This window comes from Diabrotica virgifera, chromosome 10 (assembly GCF_917563875.1).
Source record: "Diabrotica virgifera virgifera chromosome 10, PGI_DIABVI_V3a".
In the NCBI taxonomy this organism is placed as follows: domain Eukaryota; kingdom Metazoa; phylum Arthropoda; class Insecta; order Coleoptera; family Chrysomelidae; genus Diabrotica; species Diabrotica virgifera.
In genome coordinates this window covers 63558564-63573588 of record NC_065452.1, presented here as the reverse complement: position 1 = coordinate 63573588, position 15025 = coordinate 63558564, and the positions used below count along the sequence as shown (strand labels likewise).

The 15025-nt window shown below is 34.4% G+C and overlaps 1 protein-coding gene across 2 annotated transcripts in view; it reads right to left on the bottom strand.

The window, feature by feature from the left end:
- Positions 1–15025, bottom strand: part of LOC114338513 (plexin-B) — a 462796-nt gene that overhangs the window by 27035 nt on the left and 420736 nt on the right. For both annotated transcript variants that reach the window (XM_050641507.1, XM_050641508.1), the window contains exons 8-11: positions 6546–6688; positions 4955–5088; positions 4049–4397; positions 680–1555 (exon numbers count right to left, since the gene is read on the bottom strand). In XM_050641507.1, the coding sequence (XP_050497464.1) occupies positions 680–1555; positions 4049–4397; positions 4955–5088; positions 6546–6688 (1502 nt within the window). The remainder of the gene's footprint in view (positions 1–679; positions 1556–4048; positions 4398–4954; positions 5089–6545; positions 6689–15025) is intronic.

Genomic DNA, 15025 nt, shown 5'->3' with positions numbered 1-15025 from the left:
TTAGACTCAGGGGGACTCAAAACGTCGAAAAAAAGTGAAATCTGAAAAAAAATTTTTTGCACGATCCTATAACTTTATTATACTATACTACGTACTACGTATATAGTACGATAAAGTAAAAAGAAGATTTAGGGGTGCTAATTTGTTTATAAATAAAATAACACACTTTCCACGGACTTGTCATACCCCATATTACTAATATATGCAATCTTAAGATTCGATTTTAGCAATAAAATAGCTGGTAAATAACTTTTCCGAAAACTGATATTTTTTCGATAATTTGCCCAGACTATCAACAAATGTTGCGCAATAAATCCAATTAACAGGAGGACCAACCCAAATTCTGAGCAGTGTCAAAATGATAACGTTAATATCCCCAGTAGTTGAAACTGAGGAAATCGAAATGAATAAGAATCGCTATAAATTGCGACTGTCATGGCGGAGTCGAAATTAAATTGCGACATCGAAATGAATTAGAATCAGGCCCCTGGTTGAAAAATTTAGAGCAGTGTAGTGGAAAAACAACAATAGAACACTTCAGAACCGCTGTAGACGGAGCAAAATGGACCATGAAAATCGCCAATGTCCTTAAAGGATGAGACAGATGAAGGAAAAGAATGAAATCTATAAGGAAAAGTTAACTTATCTATCTACCTATCTATCTTGTGGTAAATATTACCTTGGCAAATAATAATTTATTTGATGGTGAATCCTTCCCCAGCCTGTGTTCAGTTGTAGAGCAAGAATCCATAAAGGTCTGAGCAATGACGGATAAACAAGAATCCAAAGTTGAGGTTTTGTTAATATCAAATATGAAATCTGGATTTTTTATGAAGTTGACCCAAAATCTCAACGGAAGACTGTTAGATTTCCAAGCATGAACAACTTCAGGATCTTGAATGCCGTGTTTTCTAGCTGCCTCGTCTAGTAAGTCAAACAACCATTTAACAGCCGGAGGTAAAGCTTCATTTACAGTCAGAATTGTCATGAAAAAGTCGTCGACAAATTTTTGTATAGTACCCTTAGTAGATAACAGTCTTGTTAAGAATATTTCGGGAATGGCTTTGTGGGTTCTTTCTCCCATTTTGTTGTTGGGGAACTGGTGATCATCTATGGGTTTTACTAAATGGTATATTCTCGGGTTGTTGCCTCCTTCAATATCACCATTCGTAGTTATAATGGGGGACTGGGAGTTATTAAGATACATTCCAGTAACACAGTTATGACAGGGTTGTTTACAATTATTAAAACTATCATTCTGTCTGGAAATTAATGACATAACTGCACTTTCTTTGACACCGTAATGTGCCAAAGTATTCAATTTTTTCCAACCACATATCGTTTTAGTTGTAAGGTCTTCATCTTGTAGAGTAAGATGTCCTCCTCTCCCATGCCTCCATTCCAAATCTACTTCGTATATAGAAGGCCTTAGAGAGAAGGGAGTATTTTTAAATAGTGCATCTAATATCTTGGATTTCACTTGACTGATAGTATCACAGTCTAATACTTTGCATTGGATTTTTTCGTCAAGATCATCTTGGACAATATGCAATGTCTGAAAATAAACGATAACATTAAACTTAGAAGTAGAGTAGAAGTATAGACATTTTTATTTGTATGGTATAACTTAAATAGTAGAACCTAAAAGGGAACGTATGAGCACTATGCCGTCACTTTTTAGTGGCACATGGCACATGCGTCGACAGTGGCGCATCAAACTTTCCACTTATTGAACGGGATAAATGAATTAAAGGGCACCCCCTCATTCCCAGAATTCCTTTTTGAAGTTATATTTTTTTACGATCGAGAGTGAAATTTTATAATTCTGGGCGCATGCGCACACAGACAGTATGTAGTTCGTTGCTAATATTTCAAGTTATGCATGTATCAGCGCAAATAAGCCATTAAAAGAATATATTAGTGTTTTTAGTAAATGTATTATTTATTATAATTTTTGTCTTTGGATTTGTCTTCCTCGGGAGTAAGATAATAAAATATCTATTATAACATTTTTATACTTCACTTGAGCTATTTGTCACCGTGATGTGTAATTATATCCGAGACGTCACTTACACGAGGCTTGATAGCTTGGTTGGTAGAGCATTGGAGCAGAGATCGAGAGGTCCCGGGTTCAAATCCCGGACGATTCATAGTCTTTTTCTTTAATTTTTGGTAGTTTTAATAATTTTTTTTTGAAAGTGGTTATTAAGAAAGTTAGTTTAATATTTAAATAAAATATAAATAAACTGTTCGAAAGTGTATTTATTTCGTTGAAATCATAATAATAGAAGTATAACTTCATACGTGCATACAAAGTACACACACATTCTCTTTTTTTCAGTTTTCAAAATATTTTTTTAAAAAAATTCATAAAAAATAAGACTCAGCCAAATTTTAACCCACGACTACGACCACCTTCCTCCTCCTCCTACGATCAAAAACATAATTTTTCGTTTTTATATATTTTTAAGTGGGATGCAATTAATTTTACAATTTCAAAAAATTCACACGCATAGTTGAGGCTTTCATAAAACATGTCATATTTTTTTTATAAATCCGTATGTTAAGTGTAAGTACATAACATCAAAACCTTTTTTATTTTGTGTATTTTATCAAAAAGTATATTTCTCATTTTTTTCAGATTTTTCTGTAAGGTTTGCCAACCCTTAAAAACCCGAAAAATTGTTTTGTAGATGGTTTTGGGGATTTTTCCATTTTATAGACTTAAAAATAGATCAAATTAAGGGTATTTTTTATAGGTTATATGTAAATTGAAATAACCGAGTCTTTTAGAATATTCAAAAATGGGAGAAAAACGTTCAAACTCCCAAAAACCTCTTAAAAAACAGTTATTCGAATTTTTGAAGACCTTACGGAAAACTCTGAAGAAAATTAGAAATATAAAGTTAGATAAAATACACCAAATAAAAAAACTAACGACCTGCAGCCATCTCAAAAAAAAATACGCTTTTTTCCAAAATCTATTTTGAGGTTGTGTACACTCAACTTACGGGTCTATAAAAAATAGACATGCTTTGTGAAAGCCTCAACTATACGTGTGAATTTTTTGAAATGTTAAAATTCGTTTCATCCCACCTAAAAAAAAATAAAAACGAAAAATTACGTTTTTGATGATGTGGGTGGGGGGGGGGGGGGGTGGCTAGGGGTGGTGTGTTAAAATTGCGCTATTTTTTAATGACACAGAACATAAAAATGAAAAAAACTGAATTCTGGGAGTGAGGGAGGGTACCTTTTAATTTATTTATTCCGTCCATAAGTGGAAAGTTTGAGGCGCCACTGTCCACGCATATGCCACTAAAAAGTGACATGCGTTTTCTTTAATCTATTGACTGCCATTAACGAGCCTCTCGCGTTTTTCAAATGATTCATCTTATGGATCTAATATTTCGCTGGCATATGCAGAATAACCTCTTATTGTGGGTTGCAGTCACAGCTCTTAGTCTAAATTATATAAATAGTTTAAATTCAATAATAATAGAAGTAAAAGTTTTCATCATAATAAAATTATTTAAAAATATATTTAATTGAAAACTTATTGGTCCATGTTCCTGGTAACACCTTCATGGCTTCTAAAAATTGCAAACCAGATGGATTCTGAAGCGAAGAAGACAAGAGGGAATTCTAAATTTTGCAATTCACGACCCCGTCTGTTCAGCATGGTAAATTCCAACGGAAAATGGACCTACGTTACTCAAAGGAATAATACTAATATAAAATAAAAATGTATACCATTTTTATTCAGTTGCAATGCGAAGCCAAAGCTGTCTTAATTTTTACTTAGTTCAGAGAGCGCAACCAGCACTCTTATCGGCGATGTCGCCACTTTTTAGTGGCTCTCTCTGCTACTATGCATTCCTATGCATTCTCTGAGGAGCCACTAAAAAGTGGCAAAATCGTCGATAAGAGTGCTGGTTGAGCTCTCTGAACTAAGTAAAAATTAAGACAGCTTTGGCTTCGCATTGCAACTGAATAAAAATGGTATACATTTTTTTTCAATCATAATAGATTTTGTGGTTGTTATACTTACCACAACACTATAGTCCACATTTTCCCTCAAAAGCCTCTCTTCAGACAATGAATACCTAGCATCATGAGTAATGGCATCCACCAGACCCTTCTCTATCTGATGTTTGATAGCTTTAAATAACAAGAAGAGTGAAGATCCGGCGTATTCCTTAAGGTAATGATACATGCACAATGCCATCCAATTTGTTAACATTTTTTCTACAACACTCTCTGTCCTCCTTAACATTAGTTGTGGATGCTTCGTATTTACAGACTTATCGATTAAACGTAGCAATAAACTTTTTAAAATATCTGTTGCATATTCCATTTTACCCATTAATACTACCATTAGTAAGGACGCTACATTTACTCTAAAAAATAATTAAGAATTAATAAGAATAATACAAATATCGCTGAGCATTAACTAGCTATGATACAGCATCACATGTAAGGATCTAAATGGAGAAGGAGAGAGGACTACTAAACTGCAAAAAGAAGATAAATGATAAAGAAGAGAAGCTGTAATATAACAGGACCAGACTATATCGTATTTCAAACATGCTATTCAGTGTACAAGGATAGCCCCATGCGAACTAAATGAGAATTTTCTGACAACCTTGGCACTCTTCACGACAGAGGCCATGAAAGGTAGTATTAATTAGGCAGGTGATTTTAAAGGATTATCGCTATTAACTGCTGTGGAATACTAAAGGAGGATTTATTTATAATAATTCACATAATGGTAAACACGCTTGCAATATACAACCATACCGATTCTAATGTTTGAAACGGAGAATAGGTCTCTATCTGGAAGTCTACTTATTTTAGGATATATGATATAACTACAGAATCAGTGCTGAATTTAAGAGTGAGCTTTAAACATTTCTATTTCAACAGTAATACAATTGAATCAATTGGCTATACTTACTTATTTCTAATATTGAAAGTCTTTTGTGACTCTAATATATCTATAAAGGTGAGTATAAAATGTTTATTATTTATCAATTGCTCAAATTGTAACATAGCTGTATCATAATTTGTTCTTGGACCATTTAATCGCACCTAAAACATTAATAAATTAAGTTAATTAATTAATCAAAGTATTATATAAATCCAAAAGGAACAAAGAAAATGTTTTAAGAAATCACTATCATTCCTCCTCCTCTTCTATCTTTTCTCTTTCGTAAGGATTTAGTGGCGTCATGTGATTTGTCACAAAGGACTATATTTGTCCAGTGATCTCTTTCCTGTGTGTGTTATTTTGCTTCGGAGAATGAGTAATCAGTCATGTCCTTTATTTGGTCCGACTGGAGATCTTCCTCCGACTCTTTTATTGTTTATTGTTTATTGTTAATAAACGGAGCATTGACAAAAATATACAATTAAGCAACATTTATAAACATTACAAACAAATACTAAATAAAATACAAAATCATAAAATAAATATGTATATAGAATTACAATTAAATTTAACGCTTCAGAGATTGTTTAAAGGCATTTAAGGACAAGGTCAAAAAGGCTGTCTCATGAGGCAACCGATTAGCATGAACAAGAAGTCTGACCAGACCTATATTCACAGAATAATTAGTTCGACGAAAAGGAATATGAAATGGTGTATTCTCACGAAGGACGCGGAAAGGAATGTGAAAACAAACCAGTTGAAGCAGTTCAAGTGAACGTATATCATTCCGTTAACCAATTTAAAAATGAAGATGAGATCGAAATTAACTCTGTCTAATCTGTTATTATCACACCAATTCGCAAATAAATCGAGAGATTTCTGTAGCCTAGCACAGTCAGAATAATCCCCACTAAACGACTAATCTGTTATTATCACACCAATTCGCAAATAAATCGAGAGATTTCTGTAGCCTAGCACAGTCAGAATAATCCCTAACAGAACAAAACAACGTTATGTCATCGGCATATGCCAACACTTCGCAATCAGTCAATGATTTAATAGCATCATCAATAAAAACTGCAAACAATAAAGATCCCAAGTGGGAGCCCTGAGGCACTTCTGAGAGTGTAAAATACTCATTAGGAGTGAAACCATTAAATTTGACACTTAAAGACCTGTCCTGCAAGTAAGTTTTCAATCAGCAAAGAAGTTTACCACTCACACCAAAACATTCCAATTTATGAAATAAAAGGCAATGATATTTTGCCCGGTACATTGTCTTCAACTATCATTCGTTCCCAGTTCTAGTTATATGTCCAAAATATCTCAGTATATTTTGGTTGATAGTTGTGGCGAGTCTAGTTTTTATGTAAGTTCTGCTAGAATTGAATTATTTGTGTGATGTGCGATCCATGGTATGTGCAACATTCTACGGTAGACCCACATTTCCAAAGCCTTTGCATTATACTCTTCGAATCGGCTTTTTTGATCGTCTAAAGAAGTTTCTAAAGCGTAGGTGGCGATAGGAATGTAGATGGCATTATTATTATCTTTCCTTTTCTCTTCTATTTAAGCTATAATGCTAGTGTTATTAGTAATATTAGAATATCTGTCTTACCTTTGGTGCATTTAGGATGGGATGATCGCTGACTCCAGGGAAAAAAACCTTCATGATATAGCTGGTGTGATCTAATGTAGGTATACCAGAATTTTCTAAATCGGCAGTGAGATCAGTCATATCCGTTTGAAGTTCAGCAAATGCTAAAAGCATATGTATTCCTAACATTTTACTTATTAATTTTCAAGTTACACAAAAAACACAGCAAACATAAATCAAATTAAGCAGTAAATATTAAATTATAACAAATTTATCTTTTCAATTTAGTTAGGAAAGAAAACAGTATAGAATTATTGAACGAATGTCAATAACATTTCTTGGGCAGATTTTGAAAAAAAATCACCATGCCATATACCATTACTCTAGGTGAAAAGAAATCCATATTATGAAATATGTGTACAATCACTTGACATAATATTTGAACTTAGAAATTACAAAAATTAATTGGTCAAGGAAGATTTGTATATGAAATGGAATCTCTCACCACAAGAAAGCCACGTGTTGATTTTTATTACAAAATGTCAAACAGTTCATGATATAGGAAAAAATACATTACAATTGTTATTATTTTAAGGGGCTTTAACTTTTTTGTGTACATTTTTGTACTAAGGTACGCCAGATTCAAGCTATTTTGGCTTCCAGAACACCTCCATTTGGTTTGATTCATGACATCTTATGATATCCTATAATTAGATCAGGAAATTACTAATCAAAAACAGGAATATTATAATTGGGATGCTAAGATCATCTCAAATAAGAAGCCAAACCAAGGTAATTGCGTCCACGAAAAGGAGACCAAAGAAAGAAGGGGACAATTATGTTCAAAGATAGGTAATTATTATGGCTAGCATAAAAACAAAAAACTATAACTAACAAAATATGGCAACTTCATCCATTTTTTTATTAAACTTATTGACTAGGAAGTTCTGAACTCTATGCAAAGCGTAGAGGTAGGTAAAAAAACATATTCACTCTGTCAAACAATGCTATAGAAATTAGCATTTAATCTTATTTATTCTAACAATTTTAAATATACCATTCAAATTATATTCAGCAGTATATTTTAGTTAACTCTTAAAATAATTAAGTGTTGAAATTAAGTGAAACCCTTAATTAATAGATTTATAATTCATTAAATATTAATTTTTTTAAATTTATTATCATTATCTCATCATATTTTAATGTTATGTTAAGTACTGCTTAAATTAAAACAATAAAACTGATATATAGAATATATTATAACTATTTGAGATTACCGTTATCAATATTTATATCTTGACACGCAAATTATGCATTAAAATTTACCTTTACAAGCAGAATAGTGATTTAAAAATTCATGGCATTTCAATTTTAGACCAGTAAAGTAATGATTTTCCCAAGACACTCTTGATACAGGTCTAACGACTGCTTTTGATCAATTTGGTGATAACAATATGTACGTGGGTGAATCAAATACGAACCGACCTTTCTATCCCTGCTTAGCATAAGCTGGTGATTAGTTCTAAATTAGTCCTGTGGTGGAAGGTTATAGTCTAATGTGTGACTGCGCGCTACCGCCTGCTCTCTAATGACGTGCAGTCAGTTACTACTGCCATGAGTGAGAGAGCAGTGCCACGTTGTGTTGCACAACGCATTGTTATCAAATTCCTTGCAAATGAAAATGTAGGTCTCGCTGAAATTTGGCTAAGATTAAAAAATCAATATGGGGAATCAACACTGTCCAGTCAGTACACAAGTGAAATTTTGGCATAGACAAGTTCGTGAAGGACAAGATGCCGTGCAAAACAAAAGTCATCAACGACGTCCAAAAATTGTCCGATAACGCTGAAAACTCGTTTGTCTAGAGGCAAAGTTTTAGTGACTGTTTTGGGATTATCGTGGCATTTTGTTACTGGATTTTCTTCATGAGAGACGAACTATTAATGTCGCTTATTACTGTAGCCTTTTGGACCACATTAGAGCTGACCAATAAGGAAGTACTAAGGAGAGGGTCATATAACACGTGGTGATAGATATGAACTCCTAAAATTAATTATGCAGGGAAAGATTCATGGAAGGCGCAGCATAGGTAGGAGAAAAATGTCATGGCTGAGAAATCTCAGAGAATGGTTTGGATGCAGCTCAACTGAACTCTTTCGGGCTGTAGTGTCGAAAGTGAGAATAGCAATGATGATTGCCAACCTTCGTCGCGGAGATGGCACGTAAAGAAGAAGAAGAAGAGCTGCCTATAGGTCCAAAAGACGGCAATGTCCTATACGAAATATGTTGCTCTTGCATGACAACGCCCGAGCGCGCATACAGCTGGCCTAACACAAGAAAAAATAGCGAAAATGCATTGGACTCTCGTTGAACATCGTGCATACAGTCCTGATCTTAAACCATGTGATTACCACATGTTCGGTCCATTAAAAGATGCACTAGGCGGAGCGCGTTTTGATGATAATAATCAAGTGGAGCAATTTGTGAGCAATTGGTTAGATACCCTTCCTCATTCTCTTTATGAAAATAGAATGCACTAGCCGCTGGGAAAAATGCATACAGAAGGAAGGAATGTATATTCCTTCCAGAGAAAAATGGGGTATTGTTTAATTGTTGTAATTATAATTCAATAAAAAGTTATTAGCAAAGGTCGGTTCATATTTGATTCACCTCTCGTAATAAACAATGTAAGATTTCTATAAACTACTACTGTACTATACTATAACTTGTACTGGTATCAAAAGGCACAATTAAAAGTAGACAATTCTATATAAAACTTTTTTTTTAATAAAAATTTTTATGACGTTGACGGCTTCCTACAACATGGAAAACGGTACTGAAGAAAAAGACCAAAATAAATCAGGCCGCAACATCTACGCGTAACATCCCTCCGGCGACTGCAACCTACACTGGACCGATAACAAGAGCCAGAGTTCGCGCAGGACAAGCAGCCCCATCAGGATCAACTACATAAGTGACGGTATCGTGAGTAAGAATTCAGTTTACTTCAAGCAGCAGCGAGAAGCGGAACTACCTGACTTGACAATGGCAAGTGAGATCTTGCCGAAACGTCGTCAAAATAATGGTTTTTCTCAAAACCAAAATTATTCAACGCGGAGTCAAACCCGGAAAACAACAGAAAGCATATATATATATAAAAGAGGGTTCGACAGGGATGTGTGCTTTCCCCTCTTTTATTTAACATTTATTCGGAAGTCATATTTTAAAGTCTTCGGAAGATGCAGAGATGAGAATCAAAGTTAATGGAGTATTGATCAACAACATACGATATCGACGACGGATAGGCAGGACCTCGTAACTGACAAATTTACATAAAATGAGTTATTTCGCTTTTCGCTTTAGAATAAGTGTAGCGGCATCTATTTACCAGCGGTTAAAGCTGGGAAAATTTCCCGAAGAATTTCCCTTTAAATTACAGAAAACGGTACTACTAAACATAAAAAGATACGTCCTAAATGAAAAATGATTCGGTTTTTTTGGTCTCCTGTAAAATCATCATCTTGCCACTTACGAGTTCCTGCTTTTCCGCCGTCGATATGCTGATTATGGTGTTTTAATTTGTAACAACATAGACGATCTTCAACAACTTGTCACTATAATCGGAGAATACAGTAAGCGAATGGGATTAGCGATTAACACCAAAAAGACCAAATTCATGATCATCTCCAGAAACTTGGATGCACTTGACAACTCCACCATAACACTGAATACAAAGTCCATTGAAAGAGTGAGCAAATTTAAATACCTGGGAACGTGGCTTTTTGAAGACTGGGCATCGGACAGGGAAGTAAAATGTCGCATTGAGCAAGCTACACAAGCTTTCGTAAAATTCAGCAAGGTACTGACCTGTTCAGAATTCGATCTTCAACTTTCACTAAGTTGAACTAGGTGCTACGTATGGTCGGTACTGCTATATGGCGTAGAGGGCTGGACACTCAAAATGAGGGATATAAACAAATTAAAAGCCTTCGAAATGTGGCCTTCGTATCCTAAAGATACCATGGACGGCAAAAGTCACAAATGTAGATGTCCTTAAAAGAATCAACCAAGAACGCCAACTTTTCGAAACCACCAAGAAAAGGAAAACGGCGTATCTGGGTCACATCATGCGAAAGGAAAAATGCCAGTTCCTTCAACTTATAATCGAGGGTAAAATTGAAGAAAGGAGAGGAATAGGACGCAAGAAAATGGCCTGGCTCCGAAACATAAGGCAATGGACAGGGATCAGCGACATCCAATCTCTAATACACATTAAAAGAAACAGAGTTAATGGAAAATGTGATCGCTAACATCCATTAGTGGATTTGCATCTGAAGAAGAAGATTTCATCAAGTTTTCATCTGGATGCAAAGTGAGACAAATTTACTGAAAAAGTATATGAAATCCTTTAAAATGAGAGTTTGTATAGTTATTTTTGTTCATTTGTTGCCTAATTATTGCAAAAATAGCTTCAAAAGTTGATTTTTTTTAAAAATTATTAATAACTTTTCTAAAAAGCAAAAACTTTATTTTCGCGTGAGAATGAGAATAATATCACAAATATTTCTATAGCTATTAAAATTTCCCTTAATAGTTATTGCAATATTGATGTCGTTTATCTCAGAAAGCTTTTGTCTACAACGTTTATCTACAAAGTTAAAATTGTTTATCTACAACGCTATTATGCCTAAACTATTGGGTCTACATGAATTATGAAAGCACCAAATTGAAGGGAGAGGCTTATATTGTCCAACTAAATCATTTTAACGATTAAAATGTTTATGGTAAATATTTTAAATTATGTCACCACTTTTAGAGAAGTTATTAATTTTCAAAAAATCTTGAAAATTCCTAAATTTAAAAAAAAATTGGAAGCTACTGTTGCAATAATTAAGCAATAAATTGTTAACTTTTCCTTATAATTGACCGGTTTTCACCTTTAATATTTAAAATCAAATAGCGACCTTACATTATTTATATATTGTTTATAAATAAAAAATTACATTTAATCTTGTGCATATTTACTGATACTGTTACCATAAAAATTTAAAAAGCAGGATGTTAAATACCTGTATCAGAGAGTATCACGAAAAATGCTTTTATTTTGCTAATTTATTCAACTCTATTTTTTTAAACGCGTCAATTACAGCTCATTTAAACCTCATTTCTTATTATATTGTCCCATCCATTCCGGCTGTTGGCTATTAACATTATGTCTCTAAAGCAAAAGCTCCCTACAGATGTCAGACCTATCATATTTTTCTTTATGTGCCATGTCCTTTCAGAACGTTGGTTACTATCATAGCTATCTTAACTTTATTGACGGCCACCCTAAATAGCATGCTTGTATCAACACCATACTAATTTTGCAAGTTCTTCAACCAAGTTGTTCTTCATCCTGGACTGCGTTTGCCTGCTATTTTCGATTTTCTTTTTCTTCTTCTTGTGCCACTCCTATCGGAGATTGGAAATCATCAAGGCTATTCTGACCTTGTTTACAGCTGACCTAAAAAGTTTATTAGTGGTGAGCCAAACCACTCTCTCAAATTCCGCAACCATGACATTCTTCTACGGCCTGGATTGCGTCTTCCTTCTATTTTTCCTTGCATTATATTTTGAAGTAATGCGTATTTATGTCCTCTCATCAGGTGACCCAGATATTTGAGTTGTCTTCGTTTTATCGTTAACAAAATTTCTGGGTCTTTTCCTATCCTTCGTAATACTTCAAGGTTTGTGACTCTTTCAACCCAACTTATCTTCAGCATTCGATGGTAGCGCCACATCTCGAAACTTTCAATTTTTTTTACGGTGTTCTGTTTGAGAGTCCAGACCTCTACACTGTATAATAGTGTGTTAAATATGTAGCCTCTTAGCATTCTTAATCGTAGAGGGATGCTTATAACTCTGTTGCAGAAGAATTTTCTCATCTTTATAAAGGTGGTCCTGGCAATTTCGATACGTCTTGTTATTTCATTGTTTTGGTCTCCAGTTTCGTTTATTGAAGTTCCCAAGTATTTGTAACTTGATACTTTTTCAATTTGAATGCTAATTTGAAAACCGCGGTTTTGTGGCTCGTCGGTAAAGCTCGCCAGTGTATCATTGCAATACCGCGGTTTTATTTAACGACAAGCCTGGCTCGCGGCTCGTCAGCTTGTTTTATTTTTTACTTGGCTCGTCGTTCAAAACCGCGCGTGTATCACGACTGACGAGCCAAGCCGACAGTTTTCGGCGACCGTTGAACTGAAAAGACCAGTTTTTAATCATGGATATGCGAACTCTCAGCCACGACTTTTTATTAGAATTTATATATTGCTTACGAGACTGTTCTTGTTTATGGAAATGTATATCGCCAGAGTACAAAAACAAAGCAATTCGACTTAAGTACTGCATATGTTAAACTCTTAAATATGGTAAAAACAAGAACCTAACTAAACTAGAGTCGATGAAAATGAAAAAAAATCAATAATTGCGAGCTTCCTACAGAAAAGAAAGTAACAAAAGTTACGACACGTTGGCTGTGGACGGTTGACACGACTGTTTTGCTCGCTAGTCGATCAGCATACAACGAGCCGCGAGTAAAACCGTCGTTCTTAAAACCGCGGTAATATGGCTCGCACGTCGATCACCCACTTAAGTAATCGTAATTCTTCTACTGTTCTTTCAACTAGTCCAGTGTCGTCCGCGTATCGAATATTATTTACAACCTCTCCATTCATTACGATTCCATCGTTTGCTTGCAAAAGGGCTTTCTGGCAGATGCTTTCACTATATACATTACATAGCAGTGGTGACAAAATACATATTCTCTACATATTTCTATTGCTTGTGGTGTCTCATTTTCTATTTTGATGTTAGCTGTCTGATTCCAATATAAATTGAGAATTATTCTCAGATCTTTATGATAATAATCTTTATGAGTAAGTATGTCTTTTCTTTCAAGAATGTCTCTTAGCTTATCGTGGCGTACTCTGTCAAACGCTTTTTCAAACGCTTCAAATACTCCAGCTTCCTCTTATTTATGCTTTTTATAATATCAGTCGTCTTGCTGAGACCTTCTAGTATTGTGGAGTTTCAAATTTTATTCACTCTTAAAGATTCTTTTATTATAGCACCACACTTCGAAAGCCTCAAGGCGATTTAAATCGATTTTATTCACAGTCCAACACTCGACACCATAAAGTAAGACCGAAAACACGTAGCAGCGAAGTAGGCAGATCATCAATGCCAATTTTAGATCTGTTACATAATACCTTAGATATACTTCTGAAAGCAGCTCTGGCCTGCTCTATCCTGGATCTAATTTCACCGTGACTCTCTGCATTACAATTTGATTGACTTGCTCAAGTTTGGTATTATTTACATAATATAGACGGTTTTATATTCTGTTGTTTACTTATTATAAGTATTTTGGTTTTCCGTATGTTCAGATCCAGACCTGCTTCCTTATAACTCTCAACGACACTATCAAGTAATGTTTACAGATCTTGAGTAGAAGCTAGGAGTACTGTGTCATCCTCATATCGCAAATTATTGCTGACTTCACCGATCACAATTATTATTCCTTCTGACCTATTATAATATTGTCCTATTAGAGGTAAAACTCACTAAGTGCACTTTTTTGAGAATTTGACATTTTCATCAATTTGAACTAAATACGGTACTGCCCAGCCCTGGAGAAGTCACCTGGGGCTCTAACCCTTCTTATTGCTAAGATAATTTATGGTACAATTCACTAAGTGCATTACTGTGAATTTCGATTTCAGAGCAAAACTCATTAAAACGTATTATTGCACTTAGTGAATTTTTCCTTCCAACCTGGAGTGAAATATTGTGAATTTCGGTTTCAGGGTAAAACTCATTAAAACTTATTATTGCACTTAGTGAATTTTTCCTTACAATCTGGAATGCCGAATCGGTACTTAGTGATCTTTTAAACAATACATTAGATAACATAATCTATTTTGCGATTAAGCAGGCGACTTGTATGTTACATTGTATTGTTGAAACTGTACATTATATTTGTGTGCATTATCTGTTCAGCGATTGATTAAAAAAATATGAGCTTAAATTTCTTTGTAACAGTAATAGCTTATTATATAAAGGGTACCTAACATAATCTATTTTGCGATTAAGCAGGCGACATTTGTGGATATCATAAATGCCGAAAGAATTGCATTTATTTTCGAATAACGAAACTTATTGTTCATTTTTTAAATAATAGACTGTTATTTCTGATAGTTCGTTTGTTGTAAGTCAGCGAAATTTTACGGAGACAAATTCATTAACTTCTCAATATCCAATAATTGTGTTCATGGAAAAAGTCATCAAGTAAAGTCGGGTCCATAGATATTTCGTCCGCCGGCAAATTCAAACAGATAACATTTGTATGTTATGAAATTCGAGTAAACCGATGTCCCTTTGATACAGCACACGCCGGCATTTTTACAACCGGGTTACTCATCGTAAATCAATCAGTTTAACACTTGAAAATGTATACTTGG